The sequence below is a fragment of the Ailuropoda melanoleuca genome, chromosome 10, assembly GCF_002007445.2.
Source record: "Ailuropoda melanoleuca isolate Jingjing chromosome 10, ASM200744v2, whole genome shotgun sequence".
Classification (NCBI taxonomy): Eukaryota; Metazoa; Chordata; class Mammalia; order Carnivora; family Ursidae; genus Ailuropoda; species Ailuropoda melanoleuca.
In genome coordinates, this window is record NC_048227.1 from 35258290 (window position 1) to 35275510 (window position 17221).

At 53.3% G+C, this 17221-nt stretch overlaps 2 protein-coding genes across 7 annotated transcripts in view; both read left to right on the forward strand.

The window, feature by feature from the left end:
• Positions 1-7885, forward strand: part of TFAP4 (transcription factor AP-4) — a 32639-nt gene extending 24754 nt beyond the window's left edge. For 3 of the 4 annotated variants that reach the window (XM_034670463.1, XM_034670464.1, XM_002924599.4), the window contains exons 2-7: positions 3122-3287; positions 3405-3503; positions 3931-4101; positions 4961-5101; positions 5907-6059; positions 6819-7885. In XM_034670463.1, the coding sequence (XP_034526354.1) occupies positions 3122-3287; positions 3405-3503; positions 3931-4101; positions 4961-5101; positions 5907-6059; positions 6819-7013 (925 nt within the window). In that variant the 3' untranslated portion in view covers positions 7014-7885. Of the gene's footprint in view, positions 1-2530; positions 2770-3121; positions 3288-3404; positions 3504-3930; positions 4102-4960; positions 5102-5906; positions 6060-6818 lie in introns of those variants that run through there. The other variant, XM_034670465.1, reaches the window with a different exon arrangement.
• Positions 7886-9995: 2110 nt separating this feature from the next.
• The window catches only part of SRL (sarcalumenin), a 46715-nt gene continuing 39489 nt past the window's right edge, over positions 9996-17221 (forward strand). The window contains exon 1 of one of the 3 annotated variants that reach the window (XM_034670468.1): positions 9996-10132. The gene's annotated coding sequence lies outside the window, so the exon portion shown is untranslated. The remainder of the gene's footprint in view (positions 10133-17221) is intronic. The other 2 variants (XM_034670467.1, XM_034670466.1) reach the window with 2 other exon arrangements.

A 17221-nucleotide genomic window follows, 5' to 3' on the forward strand; every position in this document is an offset into this window, starting at 1 on the left:
ACCCAAACTGTTTTTGGCCGTTGGCTGCCCTTCTCCTGGAGACTGCCTGTCCGAGGGCAGTGCAGAAGGGAAAGAAGCAACAGACGCTGAGTGTCCTTGGACCAGGCTGCCTTCACTGCTCACCAGGGAGTATGAAGTTGATCTGGAGGGGGCAGAGGGCCTTACAATTCCTGTAAATCACGTTTATGTGTGCAAAACTCAGAAGTGTAGGGAACTTTCAGGCATTTGCAGGAAAACCCCCTTCATCCCTATTTAGTACAGTAGCTGGAAGAGCCATCCATTGTAGGAATCCCTCGTTGGTCAGCGATCAGGACCGCTGGTTGGCCTGCACTCCCACCAGTCAGAACTCCTGGTTAGCCGTGATTCCACCAATCAACAGCTGGTTAGCCATGCTTTCTCCAGTCAGAATCCCCCATGAATCAACATTCCACCAGTCAGAAACCCTGGTTACTCCGCATTCTGTTAAACTGTCAGCTGGTACTTCCAGGGCTATTTAGGTGAGTAATCCATTAGGGTCCTCTTGGCAGTCCCTCACGAGGAACCGCAGCTTTGGGGTGAAGTCTGTTCTCTGGGACTGTTCCCCGGCAGCTGGTTCCTGAGCCAGGAGGCTGGGCGGATGGACTTGGTGGCGAAGGGGCCAGGACGGATGGGACGTTGGAAGAGCTCCTGCTCCCTGCCTGGGTCCTTCACCCTCCTTTGGTGTTGCCAGTTCCTGGGGAGAAGGGAGGAGCTGAGGGTCTCCCAGGGCAGAGATTTTCTTGGGCAGATGAGCTGACTGGTTGGGGGAGGTGGGGCTGAACTCTGGTTTCTTTGGGGGTCCGGGGGAGTTGGTAGGACTTGGCTGGGGGGCGCTGGGGGCTGGGACGTGCAGGAGGCATTGGCCGCACCGTCCTCCTCCTGTCTTTCACGGTGGACTCGGGCAGGTCACTTCACTCCTGTGCCTGGCCCATCGGCGCGGGGGAGGAGAGCTGGGCTTTGGCATTTGCAGGTGCCTGTCGAGCCCTGGTCTGGCTGTCTGACCTTGGTGGCTTGGCTTCCTATGGACGTCTCTCTGCACCTCTTTTTTTAAGTAAGCTCTATACCCTACATGGGGCTTGAACTCACAGCCCCAAGATCAGGAGGATCAAGAGTCATATGCTCTTCCGACTGAGCCAGTCAGGCTCCCTACCCCCCTCTTCTTTTTCTTCCCCTCCCCCCTTCTCTACCCCCCCACCCCAAGGGTCTGGAGGGCACAGCCAGAGCAGGGAGCCTGGACTATGTTCTAATCCCCCCCACAAAGGGCACGTCAGCCACTGCACATCAGGTCTCGGGCCTGCATCCTCTCCATTGTTCTGTCCGGCCACCCCATCACCTCCACTATAGGGGCAGAGAAACTGGGAGAAGGGAGGTGCCCCTGGCCCAGAAGCGGGGATCCAGATGACTGGTAGTCTGACTCCAAAACCGGTCCCTCCTCACTCTGAGCCCTAAGTCTCATCTGTGAAGAAAGGGTTGTGGGCCCCCTTTCAAGCATCAACATTCCAGGGCGCCGTGAGGAAACTGCATCCTGAGGGAGGGGGCCCACGCAGGCCTTGGGGGTGCTGGTAGAGGAGAGGGCTTGTCTGTGGACCCCCAGCCGAGGCTGACATGGACTACCTCTCTGTCAGGAGAGGAGGCCAAGGCCCAGGAAGGGGTAAGGGCGAGTCCAGTGTCCTGCAGGCCTGGAGTGGGACCGACGGAGTGGGTCGGGGCCAGGAGAGGCCTTGGCTGTCTCCAGCTGTTTGCAGACGTGTTCTCCTGGGTTTCTGGGCAAACTCCTTTCCGCCTGGGGATGGGCATGGGGGCTTGGGCACCTCTTTGAGCCCAGGGTCTCCATCGATGGAATAAGACTGCCTGTAGTCCTTTTCCCCACTTCTCTAGAACCAGGGGTGTGAGCTCTCTTGGCCCAGGTCTGGACCAGGTCACCCTGGGAGGGCCCCTCAGGAAGAAGCCAGGGCTGTGGCTTTGGGTGGGGCCGGTGGCCTCTTCTGGGAGCCCAGCATCTGGAAGCCATCAGGCCAGGGGCGGGGGGAGTTGCAGGAGAGGGCCGGGAAAGGGGGAATGCCTCCTCCAGGCCACACACAGGCCCGCCCCTCGGGAGCGGTGGCTTTGGGCCCACAGGCCCCGTTGCTGTCTTTGCCTCCTGCCAATGCCTCTGGGCCCACAGCCTCTCCCCTTCCACTGGCTGCCTTCTCTCTCACCCCACTGGCTGCTGCTTCTGTAAGATGCAGTCACAAAATTTGCAGGAACGTTAGCGACTCCATGCTGGGAGCTTTGCTTCTCTGGCACTGGGTGGGCCTGCCTCTTGGGGTGGGTGTGTTTGGGGGAGAGGTGTCTCCAGGGGTGATTGGTCTGGTGTCTCCTGGGAGTGAGTGGTACCTGTCTCGTTTTTGAAGTCTTAGGATGGGGTGTCTGGGGCCAGGCTGGGGGCTTGCAGATGAACGTGTGGCTGGAGATGTGGTTGTTGCGGGGTGGGCGGGGAGGGATTACTTCCTCAGTCCTCAAGCCTGCAGTGCTGAAGGAGGGGGTCCAGGTGTATAGCAAGGAGCTCAGAGGTGTCCCGGGGACAGGTGTCTGCAATTATTGTCTGGGACCATCGGCATTAGAATCACAGAGCTGCTTGGTAGCCATTCAGGCTTGTGGGCCCCACCCCCACGTGCTGGTCAGACACTGGAGCTGGGACCTGGCGCTGCACTCTTACTGACGCCCAGGCGTCCCAGAGCATACTACTCCATCACCCTCCTGATTGGAAAGGTCTGGCATCTTCTGCACCTGGAGGCATGAAAGTTACACTAGGGGCCCTCTGGAGATGAATTTTTATTAAAAAAAATTTTTTTTAAAGATTTTATTTATTTATTTGAGACAGAGCAAGAGAGCACAAGCAGGGGGAACAGTAGAGGGAGAGGGAGAAGCAGGCTCTCCGCAGAGAGGGAGCCGGCTGTGGGGCTCGATACCAGGACCCCGGGATCATGGCCTGAGCCGAAGGCAGACGCTTAACCATCTGTGCCACCCAGACGCCCCAGAGATGAATTGTAAAGACAGGGTCCCACCAGGGGCAGGGCACGGAGGGCACCCAGCCTGAGCATGTCTCTGTCCTTCCCTGCAGCCTTGCCAACATTCCACTGACCCCTGAGACTCAGCGGGACCAGGAGCGGCGGATTCGGCGGGAGATCGCCAACAGCAACGAGCGGAGGCGCATGCAGAGCATCAACGCGGGCTTCCAGTCCCTCAAGACCCTCATCCCCCACACAGACGGAGAGAAGCTCAGCAAGGTGGGCTAGGGGCCGGAAGGCTTCCTGGAGGAAGTGGTGGGCTCAGGTGGGGAGAAGAAAGGGAGCCTCGGCAGACGCTGCCTGCTGGGGTCCCTGACTTGTCCCTCCTGCCCTCAGGCAGCCATTCTGCAGCAGACAGCAGAGTACATCTTCTCCCTGGAGCAGGAGAAGACCAGGCTCTTGCAGCAGAACACACAGCTCAAGCGCTTCATCCAGGTAGCGCCCTGGGAGGCCTCCTGCTGCCTCAGTGCCCTGCCCTTCTGGCTCCCTTTCCCTTGTTTGGCCTGTCCTGGCTCAGCTGTGGCCTGGGACTCTGACGTGGTTGCAGGCTGCATCTTCCCCACTGACCTGCCTACTTGAGGCACTTGCCTTCCTGCCTAGGCCTCAGTTTACCCATCTGTCAAGTGCAGAGGGGTGGGCTCTGCAAGGAACCAGGTGATTTCTGGAAAGCAAGTCCATTCTGCCTCCCTTTCTGGCCTTTGGCGATTTGTTGGATTTGCAGAGTGGGGCTCCCTAGTGCCCAGGACACCTGGGCTTGACAGCCTTGGGGGGCTGTGAGGGAGTCCTCTGACTTCCCTGTTGGTGGTGATGTTGGTAGTATGGGGGTGTCAAGGCACACTCACTGGCCCCTTGGGGTCCCCAGGAGCTGAGCGGCTCATCCCCCAAGCGGCGGCGGGCAGAAGACAAGGACGAGGGCATCGGGTCGCCAGACATCTGGGAGGACGAGAAGGCGGAGGACCTGCGCCGGGAGATGATTGAGCTGAGACAGCAGCTGGACAAGGAGCGCTCGGTGCGCATGATGCTGGAAGAGCAGGTGAGGCTCTTGGGTTGAGGAGTGTTTTACAGGAGCCCCTGCTTTGTGCCAGGCCTACGAGTGAGGGACCCAGCAGGGAGCAAAGCAGTCAGCTCCCTTTCCTCGGGGTCCCTGTCTGCATGGGGTGGGGGGACACGAGTTGGAGGATCTCACACTGTAAAAACACAGCTGTGGGGCGCCTGGGGGGGCTCTGTCGGTGATTCGTCTGCCTTTGGCTCAGGTCACGACCCCAGGGTCCTGGGATCCAGCCCCCTGTCATGCTCCCTGCTCAGTGGGGAGTCTGCTTGTCCCTCTCCCTCTGTCCCGGCCCCCCACCTTGTCTGTGTGTGCATGCACTCTCACCCTCTCTCTCTCTCAAATAAATAAATAACATCTTAAAAAAAAAAAGGAAAATAAAAACACAGCTGTAATAAAGGCCACGTGCCAACGGTGGGCACCAGGGAAGTGGATTTGGGCTGGTTCCAGAGAGGCTGCTCTGTGGCTTCTCTGTGGAAGTGACTTGAGCTGAGGTCGGGAGGTCAAGTCTTGAAGTGAACCACGCAGAGAGGGGAGAGGGGTGCTCCGCACAGAACAGCATGGGCAGGGGCCTGGAGGTGGAGGGAGCACGGCACGAGGGAGGCCGTGGCAGGAGAGGAGATGAGGCCTGGCGGGCCTGGCAGGCTGCACTGAGGACTTTGGTCTCTACCCTGAGGGTGGACGAGCTCCCTGCTAAGGTTTGCTGCGGGAGTGAGTGGCCTCTTGGCGAAGGGTAGAGCTTGGGGAGGCCGACCTCAGCAGTCCTGAGAGCCCTGCTCGCGGTGGGGGGAGGCACCGGGGTATGGTCCGAGCCCTGCCCCTGAACCTGTTGCCCGGCCCCCAGGTGCGCTCGCTGGAGGCCCACATGTATCCGGAAAAGCTCAAGGTGATTGCACAGCAGGTGCAGCTGCAGCAGCAGCAGGAGCAGGTGAGGCTGCTGCACCAGGAGAAACTGGAGCGGGAACAGCAGCACCTGCGGACCCAGGTGAGCAGGGGTGTGCGGGAGGGGCTCGCACACGCAGTGTCAGTGCCTCCGGGCTCCAGCGGGGCAGACTCAGGGCCCAAGGTTCCTGGTTGCCAGGTGTCCTGCATCATTATTACGTTGAGTCCTTGTAGCAGCCCTTTGAGGCCTGGGCTTTTTATTCATCCTATTTTACTGATGGCAGAATTGAGGCGTGGAAAGGTTACGTTACATGCCCACCCGTGATCCGCAGTGACTTGGCCATCTAAACCCAGAGTCTACACTCACAACCAGCGTATCTTTTTTTTTAAATTTATTTACTTTTTAGGAAATTTTTATTTTCTTATTTTAGAGAGAGGGGGCGAGAGTGGGATGAGTGGGGGGAGGGGCAGAGGGACAGGGAGAGGGACAAGCTGATTCCCCTCTGAGTTCAGAGCCTGACTTGGGGCTCGATCTCAGAACTCCGAGATCATGACCTGAGCCAAAATCAAGAGTTGGATGCTTAACCGACTGAGCCACCCAGGTGCCCCACAACCACTGGATTTATTAGATACTGAAGTGCTTGCTTGGTGCTGAAGCGTGAAGGGGCCACGGGATCTCAGATGGCTGGAAGCACCTCTCTGGACCACCTTTCCCTCATTTTTAAAATAAGAGAGGGTGGAGCACGACCTGGCTGGCCCTCTGTGAGTGAAGGAGTTCAAGGGCTGGTTGGCAGAGGCTCTCTCGAAGCAGATGGTGCTGAGAGCCATCCCTCTGAGCGACAGAAGGACAGAAGGGAAGGGGCAGCTCCTGGAAGCTTTGGAAAAGACTGAGGGCCTCTGTCTTGCAGCTCCTGCCCCCTCCGGCCCCCACCCACCACCCCACAGTGATCGTGCCGGCACCACCCCCTCCCTCCCACCACATCAACGTTGTCACCATGGGCCCCTCCTCAGTCATCAACTCTGTTTCCACGTCCCGGCAGAACCTGGACACCATTGTGCAGGTATGTGGCCTTGGGGAGGGGCATCATGTGGGAATGGGCCCTTTGTGTCCATCCCCGCGTCTCCCTTTTTGTGTCTGTGGTGGAAGGTGGCTCTAGAGAAGGTTTAGGGCAGAGAAGGAGGGGACAGCATGCCCTAGAAGACCCTGTTCTTCCCTCTGTGGGGTTTGCGGAAAGGGTTCCTTGCTCTCTGAGCCCCCTGGCGTCAAGTTCCTGCATCCAGCTCTTGGGTTGGTCCAGAGCTTCCTCTCAGCTCCATCTCCCAGGACCCGGGGTGGGGTGCAGGTGGCAGTGGCTGGGTGGGGGCCATTTAAGCCTCCTGCACAGGTGGAAGAGATGAGATGATCAGCTCTGTGGGTCAGGCCTGAAGCCTCTGCCCAGCTTTGCGTGGCACCCCTTGGGAGACCCAGTAGCATCACAGAGAAAGAAAGAACTAAACAAAAAAAACCCCATCAACCCCTAGAACTATAGTTGGACATAAACCCAGCAAATTGAATAATAAAGTTAATAACAGAGGCCCCGCGTAAGTGATCAGGCACTTGGAAGTACATAAATGAGAGATGCTTGTGATTCCCAAGCAGCCCTGCACTGTGATCTCCGAGGAATTTTTCAGCTTAGCATAGGAGTTCGGAACTTCAGGCAGGCTGGCCGCTGTCTTGCTAGGCTTACTTCTAGGCCTTTCTGGGGGATGTGTGTGGGGGCGGTGGTGTGGTGGCTGTCTGAGTGTCCCCAGCCGCCCTCATCACAGCCTGTTCCCGCCAGGCGATCCAGCACATCGAGGGCACCCAGGAAAGGCAGGAGCAAGAGGAGGAACAGCGGCGAGCGGTCATCGTGAAGCCGGGCCGCGGCTGCCCTGAGGCCCATGCCTCTGACACTGCCTCCGATTCGGAGGCCTCGGACAGCGACGCCATGGACCAGAGCCGGGAGGAGCCAGCAGGGCACGGGGGGCTTCCCTGACCACCCCCCAGCCCTCCTCTCCCTTCTTGGGGCTGGAGGGAGCCGGGGGGCAGCAACAGGGAGCAACGCAGGTGAACGAGTGAGGAATTTTTACAAAATTACGACGTCATTTGGGTCTCTTTTATGACCTCTTTTTCAATACTGTAAATCCACCTTTGAGCGAAGCCACCTGACCTGAGGTCCCGGGGGCTGGGGTGGCAGGAGTGTGTGGGAGCACCGGGACACCTGGGGCTGGGCCTTGCCCCTGAGGCTGGGGGAAGCCGACACAGGTGCCTGGCCTCTCTCCGCCAAAAAGCATTTTTTCGTTTAAACATGTTTTTAAGAACAGGGAAAATCAAACAAAACCCCAAGGTATTCTGCCCTCCCCAGAGCCAGCCCTAGACCGTCAGTTTTTGACTCCTTCCCTCCTCTTTTTGGTTTTTTTCCTTTCTCCTTTAAGCACTTACATGGGTTGGGGGTCTGGCTGGGTCGGGGCTCTCTGGGGGCCCTGGGGGTTTACAATGCTTCTCGGTTGGGGTTTGCTGCTGCCCTTCTCCCCTCCCCTCCCAGCCTCGGCTCAGCACGAGGATTTGCCACTCCCCACCATCACCCAGCCCCACCTCTCCCTCCAGGTTTCCCATCTTCCACCCCAAAAATGTCTTTGTCTCTATCTTTTTGTTTTGTTTATTGTTGGTTCTTTTTGGTTTTGGTTTTGTTTACCTTTTTGTTTTTTGTTTCTTGTTTTTTGGTTTTTTTTTTCTTTTTTGTTTTTTTGTTTTTGTTTTTTTTTTAAACAATTTTGAGGTCTTTGTGTTCAAGGAGAAGCTATTATATTTTGTTAAGAAAGTGGGGGGAAAAACCAAGAGGCCACCGTGCCTTTATAAAGAAACAAAATAAAGTTTGTACTTTGTTTTTTAGATTCTGTGTCTCCTGGGTGTGTGCTGTCCTGAGTTGCTGGAGAAGGCTTCCTGGACTAGAGTGTGGCATGTTCTTGGGGCCCACCAGAGGGGACTGGGTGTGCCTGAGCACGATGACTTCCCCTGGCTTGCGTGCCGTGTTGCAGTGAGCAACCAGGGTCCCTAGACTCCCTAGGATTAGTCCCTTAATCGTGCAAAGAGGGGAGATGCTATTGGGGGTGAGAGGAGTATCTCCCAACTCCTTGGTGGGATGCAAGGAGAGAACCCCCAAGAAACAGGTTCCTATCTCTTAGAGAAAGGGCACAGAATGTTCAGGGGTCCTAGTTGTCCCTAGGCTTTGCCACTTCCTTATCTTGTGTAATCTCCCTGATCCTCAGTCTCCCCAGCTACAGAAGGTGGTGTTGAAGAGATCAGGTCCTGGAGTTTGTCTGCCAGCCGTCAGTTCCTCCTTGGGTGAGCCCATTGATCTCTGAGCGTCAGTTGGAAGTCAGTGGCACAAGGGCATTTCATCTTACTGGGTAGGGAGGTGGACCTTTAACTCTCTTAATCCTCTGTGCTGAGAGACAGCTTTACAGAGTGTTCCCCTTGGGGCTCCTGGGTGGCACAGTTGAGCATCTGACTCTGGGTTTCAGTTCATGTCGTGATCTCAGGGTCCTGAGATTGAGCCCTGCATTGGGCTCCACTCTCGGCGTGGAGTTGGCTTGGGACTCTCCCTCTGCCCCTCCTCCCCCCCACCACACGCATGCGTTATCTCTCTCTCTCAAATAGTTAAGTCTGGAAAAGAAAAAGCACAAAAAACACCAAAAAGACCCCTCAAAGTGTTCCCCTTTTCTTGCTTTTCCTCATGTGCACATCTTGACAGGTACATGGGCATTGAGGCCAGAGCAGAAGAGCCAATTCACATCTTACCCACAGTGAATGCCTCTAGACCTAAGCTTGTTGAATAGAAAGGTGGGGAGGAGCCTGAACATTTTTTCCCCCCAGAACTTTTAATGTGTGTGTGTGGGGTTTTTTTTATTATTATTTTTTTAGGTGAAATTCACCTAACTTAAAATCGAGTATTTTAAAGGAACAATTCAGGGGCACTTAGTATATTCACGTTGTGTAACCGGCACCCCATCCACTTCCAGAACCTATCACTCCAAAATGAACCTCTTACCCCCTAACCTCTCCCCATTCCTCCCTACTTCCAGCCTTTGGCAACCACCAATCTGCTGTTTTGCGTGTTTTTAAAAACGAAAGTGTTTTAGTATATAAAAATGAAAGTAATTTACATTTGGGAAAATTCACACTTTTTAGTTTTTGGTTTTATGAGTTTTGACAAATGCATACAGTTGTGGAACCATCACCACAATCCTCATTGTTCCACACTGTCCCTTTGTGGTCCATACACTGGCAACCACACTGATATGTTCCTATAGTTTTGCGTTTTCCAAAATGTCATATAAATGGAATCATACAGTGCTTAGCCTTTTGACTCTAGCTAGATTCTTTCACTTAGCATTAGAACAAGTTTTCCTTTTTTGGGTCTATCTAGCTAAATTTCCTTAATTACATTAAAATGCGTGTCTGAGGGGAGGGGCTTTAGCTAAGATTTGGGTGGGGACGCCCCTTCCCAAGGCCGGCGGAGCTACCGTTTTCGGCCAGGTGCAAAGCGCGCTGCACGGATTCCATGCACCTCCTAAAAGCATCAATAGAGGGCGCTGTGGGCCCGGGACGCTAGGCCCTGAGAGGGCGGAGGCTCCGCCTCTTTCCGGTGCCTGCGGGACTGTTCAGTTCTTATGGGCCAGAGGAGGAATTTGGGGGCGGGGCTGGAAAGTCCCCTCCTCCGACCCTCTGTGGCGCTCCTGGCGACAGTAGGCGGTCTCCCCAGCAGGCGGCGGAAGTCAAGGGCGCGGACGCGTCCCCGCCCTTTCCCGGACTCATCCCCGTCATCCCGCCCCCTCGACGCGCATGCTCCTTGACGCCTCAGGCCGCCTTGCGCGCGCTCCCGCCAGCCTGCGTCTCTGGCCCCGCCCCCGCTCCCGCCCCCGCGCGCTCGCACGCACGCCTCGCACGCAAACGCCTCAAACGTGCGGCTTCCGCGTGTTCCCCGCGTGGAGGCGCTCGCCTACTTCCTCCCGCGCGCGTCAGAGCCCAGGGCTCGCCCTGCGGTCGGGAGCCGTAGCCCGAGCGGTCCGGCGGGAGCCTTACATGGTCTAGAGGCCGCCTCGAAAAGAACAGGTGACGTTAATTTTAATGACATGTTTAATTTTTAAGCCACAGTATCCGCAACAGTGCCATTTCAGCACCGGTGATAAATGTAAGAAATTACGCACGAAATACCTCATTCTTTCCTACCTGCCATGTTTGGGAACCTTGTCTGCCCTGGCCGTATCTACATGGGGACAGCCACGGGTCCAGCGCAGCAGCCACGCGGGGGGCAGCGACAGGGTCCAGTCAGTAGACACGTGATGGGCAGCGACAAGGGTCCAGGGTCAGCACCCACGGGGGTGGGGCAGTGACAGGGGTCCAGAATCAGCAGCCACGCGGGGGACAGGGACGGGTCCAGGGTCAGCAGCCACTCGAGGGGCAGGGACCGGTCCAAGGTCAGGAGCCACTCCAGGGGCAGTGACAGGGTCCAGGGTCAGCAGCCACTCGAGGGGCAGCGACAGGGCTTCCAGGGTCAGCAGCCACGCGGGGCGTCAGGGACCCGTCCAGGGTCAGCAGCTACATGTACAGTGGCTCTGGTCCAGTTGGCCACACCACCTGGGTGCCAGGCCTGGTGGTCTGGAAGGGCATGGTGTCCTGCAGGCCTTGCGCAGGCTGGCCTGGGAGGAGAAATAAGTGGAGAAGACCTGCAAATAGGTTGGTATAGGACATCCAAGGCCAAGACTGCTAAGAAGCTTGGACTTTATTTTTTGTGAGGGTGTAGGGGCCTAGGAGAGACACAATCAAGGCAGTGTTCGACAGAACCTCTTTATTGAAGAATCACGTAACACATGCTCGGAAGAGGAGCATAGCTTAAGTGTTGAGCTCTGTGAATTTTCACAAACTCAATATATACCCATGTACCCAGCACCCCACCAGGGTTTCAAGTGGTTTATTTTTTTAAAACTTTAAAAAATGTTGTGGAAACAATTAGATGTCTAGGGAGGTACCGTGCACCGTTCACCTAGCCTCCCTAGTGTTAATGTCTTGCATACCTGAAGTACAGCCCCAGAACCAGATCATCGTGACTGGCGCAGCCCACCAGCCTTATTCAGGCACATTTTACCAGTTTTATGTGCTTTCGTTATGTATGTGTGTTGATGGACCGTTTTGTACCAGCGATGTATGAGTTGCTCTGCATGTTCATCGGCAATCAGTATCGTCAGAATATAATTGCATCTACTCAACCTTTCTGGTAGGTGTAGAGTGGAATCTCACCACCGTTTTAATTTCTATCACTGTGGACTAGTTTTGCCTATTTTGGATCGTCATAGGAATCGTACAGTATTTATACTCTTATTGTGTGGCTTCTTTTGCCTGAAACAATGTCTCTGAGATTCGTTTATGGTTTTGTGTGTATCGGCAGTTTATTCATTTTTACGGCCAAGTAAATTACGTTTCGTGAATGTACCACAGTGAATTAGGCGTTCACCTAGCCGTGGACACTTAGGTTGCTTGCAACTTACAGCTATCATGAATATATTTTATTTTATTCCTATTATTATTTTTTAAAGTAGGCTCCACACCCAGCAGGGAGCCCAACATGGGGCTTAAACTCATGACCTGAGTTTAAGATCAAGAGTAGGATGCTTGGGGTGCCTGGGTGGCTCAGTTGGTTAAGTGTCTGCCTTCTGCTTGGGTTCTGATCCCAGGGTTCTGGGAGGGTCTGCTCAGCGGGAAGCCTGCTTTTCCCTCTGCTGCTCCCCCTGCCCATGCTCTCTCACACTCTCTCTCATGCTCTCTCTCTCTCAAATAAATGAATAATAATAATAAAAAAAAGAGTAGGACGCTTAACTGAGCCACCCAGGTGCCCCTCTCATGAATATATTTTAGTAGATACTGTCTCCCCAAATAGATTGTGCCAATTTCCCCTTCTCCTGTCGTGTGTGTGAGGTGGTAAAGTGGCAGTGGAGGAGAAAACACACCCCAAGCGTGTACCATTGACCCTCTTTGGTGGTGGGTTCTTTGGGAGGAGACTGGACATTCTTGGTTCCAGGTGGCCTCCCTTAGCCTATTTTAAGGGTCAGTGTTAGGGATAAACGTCATGGAAATGTACGTCTGCTGATGTTCTCAAGGATCATTAAGTTCCACTGCGTCCTTCTTATGAAGAAGATCCTCAGAAGAAATTCCTGTGTAGTCTCAGTAGCAGAAATAATTTCATCTCTCTTGAGCAGTTGGTTTGTTCTTATTTTAAGGACACTGTGAATTGGCTAGTGATCAAGTTACACACATGTGAGGTCCTTACGTACCAAGTGCCGTTTGCATTTGTGTCCGCCTTACGAATGGCTCCATTTCGTGTGCTGGCCTTGATGTGGTTTTCTTCTGCTCTGACTTTCAGGTCTTGCTCCCGTTAGACTTCATGCGTACTCAGGAGCCATCTCCATGCCCTTCTGGCACGGGGGGGGGGTATCATAAATAAATGCTGTGTATGTCATGATTTGGGGCATCTTTGGCAGAGAGAGGAGCAGTTGCCCCAGCTCTGCGATGTTTGAAGAGTTGTCTGGCAGAAGTGGGAGCCTTCCTGTGACCTAGCCTCCTTACCAGTTGATGAGCTGGCTTCAGAACGGCTTCAGACAAACATGTAAAGCGCAAGGAAATCCTCCAGCTGCCTGTGGAGCCAGTGGGCCATACTTCGCCTCAGACCTTGTTGGCTCTGGCTCCACCCTGTCCCACCCGAGCCCTTCCCTTCTGACTGTCCCTTCTTTTTCCAGCTGCCTCTGTGCTTTCCTGGATGCCTTTGGGCTGTGGCATTTGCCTTTTTAATTCTCTTTCGACGTCTGCTTGCCCTCTCTTGCCCCACAACTCCTGGGCTAGGCGTAGAGTCAGTACCACCCCCTCTCCTGGTCCCCTCTCTTCTCTGGCCCTGCCGTGTTGCAGGTTTCTGGTGGTGATGGACAGGAGCGCATGCTGACCGAGGGGAGGGGGTAGGAATGGGGGCTGTAGGGCCTGCATGCGGCAGCTGTAGAAAGGAATGCCCTCCCCAAACCCACTCTCCCCCTACCACACCCCTGGTGTTGAAAAGGAGCAAGGAGTGACAGCTGCAGAGTTTCCTGAATTAGGGGACCTAAGCCACAGGCTCCCCATCCCACCCCCGGGGTGATGACTGCTCTGGTGGGCAGACTCTGGATCCAATTAAAGAGGAAGCAGGAAAGTGAGTAGGGAAGGTTGCACGTGCTTCAGGGGTGTCAGAGACCAGCTCTTCAGTCCCCCATTGCCTGCCCCCCTGCGGGAGATAAAGAGGATGGTTGGAAAACCCGAAGAGAGAATTGATGAAAATCTCCTATTCCCCTATGGGGAGAAGGACGCATGGATGGGGTTGGGCAGGCCCTGGGGGTTAACGGGGGGCTGCTGGTTTGAGATCAGGGGAGAGGCGGTCTCATTTTCCAGGGGATCGTGGAGGGATCCAGTAGGAAGGTGAGGTGGCAGGTGGGGAGGTGACCCCGGAGCACTGTGGCTAGTTCTAGGCCTCACGTGGTATATTCGACAGGGCAGAGCTACTGCTCTCTGCTAGAGTTCCCTGCCACGGGAGGTGTTCAGACAAGGCTGGACAGATATCAGAGTTTTTTGGAGGGGATTCCTGCCCTGGGTGGAGCTCTAACAGGGCTAGGTGAGGGCTCTCTAAGGATCGTGACCTGAGGGGTGCCTGGGTGGCTCAGTCGGTTAAGCGTCAGGCTCTTGGTTTCAGCTCAGGTTGTGATCTCAGGTTTGTGAGATCGAGTTCCCTGTCGGGCTCTGTGCTCAGTGAGAGTCTGCTTGAGATTCTGTCTCCCTGTACTCCTCCCTTGATGCTCCCTATCTCTCTCTCTAAAATAAATAAATAAATCTTAAAAAAAAAAGGAATTATGACCTGAGAGTTTATTTTCTTTTTTCTTGTTTTATTATTTTTTATATTATTATTATTTTTAAGAATTTATTAATTTATTTTTTATAATAATTTTTTATCATGTTAGTCACCATACGATACATCCCTAGTTTTTGATGTAGTGTTCCATGATTCATTACTTGTGTATAACACGCAGTGCACCATGCAGTACATGCCCTCCTTACTACCCATCACCAGCCTATCTCATTCCCCCGCCCGCCTCCCCTCTGAAGCCCTCAGTTTGTTTCCCAGAGTCCACAGTCTCTCATGGTTCATTCCGCCTTCTGTTTACCCCCCCTTTCTATTTTCAGTTCAGTCTACCTTCCTTTTTAATCTCTTGCTTTTTGAACAGAATATCCTTTTTTGTTCTTTGATTTTAAAAATTATGGTTAAAATTTACCATTTTAATCACTTAAAATTTTTCATCCAGTGGCATGCACTTTCACAATGTTGTGTGACCATCGCCAATGTCCTCCTCCAGAATGTTTCATTATTCTTTTTTTTTTTTAAGATTTTATTTGTATTTGACAGAGAGAGACAGAGCTGAAGTAGGGCAGCAGGAGAGGGAGAGTCAGGCTCCCTGGTGAGCTGGGAGCCCGATGTGGGACTTGATTCCAGGACTCTAGGATCGTGACCTGTCCCAAAGGCAGACACTTAACAGACTGAGCCACCCAGCGCCCCTTTTTTCATTATTCTAAATAGAAACTCTACCCATGAAACACTAACTCCTGTGCCCCCTTCCCTCTACCTTGGGCACCCACCATTCTATTTTCTGTCTCTGACTTTCTAGGTACAGTCACACGATATCTGTCTCTTATGGGCTGAATTGTGTCCTCTCAAAATTCATGAAGTCCTAACTCCTAGTATCTCAGAATGTGCCTGTACTTGGATATGGGGTCTTTGCAGAGGTAATTAAGGTAAAATGAGGTCATGTGGGTGGGTGCTAACCTAATACGATTGGTGTCCATACAAGAAGAGGAGATGAGGACACAGATAACCCAGACCAGGAGATGACCATGTGAGGAAACAGGAAAGGGCGCCGCCTACGAGCAAGGAAAGAGGCCTCAGAAGAAGCCAGCCCTGCCGGCACCTTGATCTCAGACTTCCAAAATGGCGAGAAATCAATGTCTGTGGTTTAAGACACACGGTCCGTGGTTTGTCATGGTGGCCCCCGCAAACGAGTACGTTGTGTTTCTGTGACTGGTTTATTTCGTTTAGCATTAACATTTCGAAGGCTCACTCATGTTGCAACATATATTAAAATTTCATTTTTTATGGGTGAATAATATCCCATCATATGGATAGGCCACACTTGGTTCCTCCACTTGGCTGCTGACGGGCACCTGGGTTGTTTTCACCTTTTGGCTCTTGTTTATTGTGCTACTGTGAACACGGCCATGCAAGGACCTGTTTGAGCCCATATGGGGCATCTTGTTTTTTTAGTTTTAAAGCTTTATTTATTGGGATGCCTGGGCAGCTCACTTGGTTAAGCGTCTGCCCTGTGTTGGGCTCCCTGCTTGGCGGGGAGTCTGCTTCTCCCTCTCCCTCTGCTGCTCCCCTTGCTTCTGCTCTCTCCCTCTCTCTCTCTCTCTCTCTTAAGTAAATAAATAAACTCTTTCAAAAAATAAGAAAGATTTATTTATTTGAGAGAGAGAGAGAGTGGGGGTAGGGGCAGAGGGAGGGAGAATCTTAAGCAGACTCCCTGCGTGAGTCTCGATCCTACAACCCAGAGATCACAACCTGAGCCGAAATCCAGAGTCGGATGCTCAACTGACTGAGCCACCCAGGCGCCCCCAGATGGGGCATCTTCAAATCACATGCAGTTAGCCCTTTAAACAGTGCTGGGCTCATGCTTTCCCCTCCTGCCTGGTTTGGGTTCTGGTGTCTTTCTCTGGCCCTTCAGCCTGTGCCTTTCCCACACAGCCCTCCACCCGTTTTCCCCAACATGCCAATTCCTCTCTTCCTCTGAGTTCACTTGGATTGATGGGAGTAGTCCTGGCTTTGTGAGTCAAGCCCATCTGGGTTCAAATTCAGACCACTCTGCTCCTATGTGGTGGTGTTGAATAAGTTACCATAGCAGTCAGAGCCTTGGCCTCCTCGCTGTGAAATGGTGGTGGCGTGCCTACCTCTCCTGACACGTGAAGTACCTGCCCGGAGTAGGCGCGTCATTGACTCTGACTTCCTTTTCTGTCCCAGGACCTAGTGCTGCCTCCAACCCCTCATGGTGAGCCCCTCTCCCTAGCCATGAACATGGATGGAAGGCTCAGTATTGGTGTGTTAGTCAGGTTCTCCAGAGAAACAGAGCCAATAGTATGTCTGTTTATAGAGGGAGGCTGTGGGGACCAAAAAGTCAGAAGTCCACAGGGGAAGCTGGTGGCCAGAAATTCCAGCAGAGTGATTGTTGCGGTCTTGAGTTGAAAGGTACTTGGAGGCAGCGTTCCTTCCTCCTCCGGGGTTGGCGGGGTGAGCACAGTCTTTTAAGGCCTTCAACTGATGGAATGAGGCCCACCCACATTATGGAGGGTGATCTGCTTGACTCAGAGTCTACAGATTAAATGTGAAGCCCATGTAAAAAATTCCTGTACAGCAACATTCGGACTGGTATTTACCAAAAAGTTAACACATAAAATTACCATCGCAGTTGGTAACTTGCCAGCTTTCTTCAGACTGGACTGCAGATTCATTGTAATTCCAATTAAAATCCAAGAAGGCCTTTAAAGAGCAATTTATAGGCTGATTCCAAAATTCATATGGATGTGTAGAGGAACTAAAATAGCCCAAACAATTTTTTTAAAAGATTTTATTCATTTATTTGGCAGAGAGAGAGATAGCCAGTGAGAGAGGGAACAGAAGCAGGGAGAGTGGGAGAGGAAGAAGCAGGGTCCCAGAGCAGGGAGCCTGATGAGGGGCTTGATCCCAGGACTCTGGGATCATGCCCTGAGCCAAAGGCAGACGCTTAACGACTGAACCACCCAGGCGCCCCCCCCAAACAATTTTTTTTACAGTTTATTTATTTATAATCTCTATGCCCAACGTGGGTCTTGAACTCATGACCCTGAGATCAAGCATCGCCTGCTTTTCTGACTGAGCCAGCTGGGCAACTCCAAAACACCTTTTTTTCTTTTTTGGGGGAGAGGGGTGGAGAGAGATGGGGAGAGAGAATCCTAAGCAGGCTCCATGCCTAGCACAGAGCCTGACATGGGCTTGATCTCATGACCCTGAGATCACGACCTGAGCTGAAATCAAGAGTTAGATGCTTA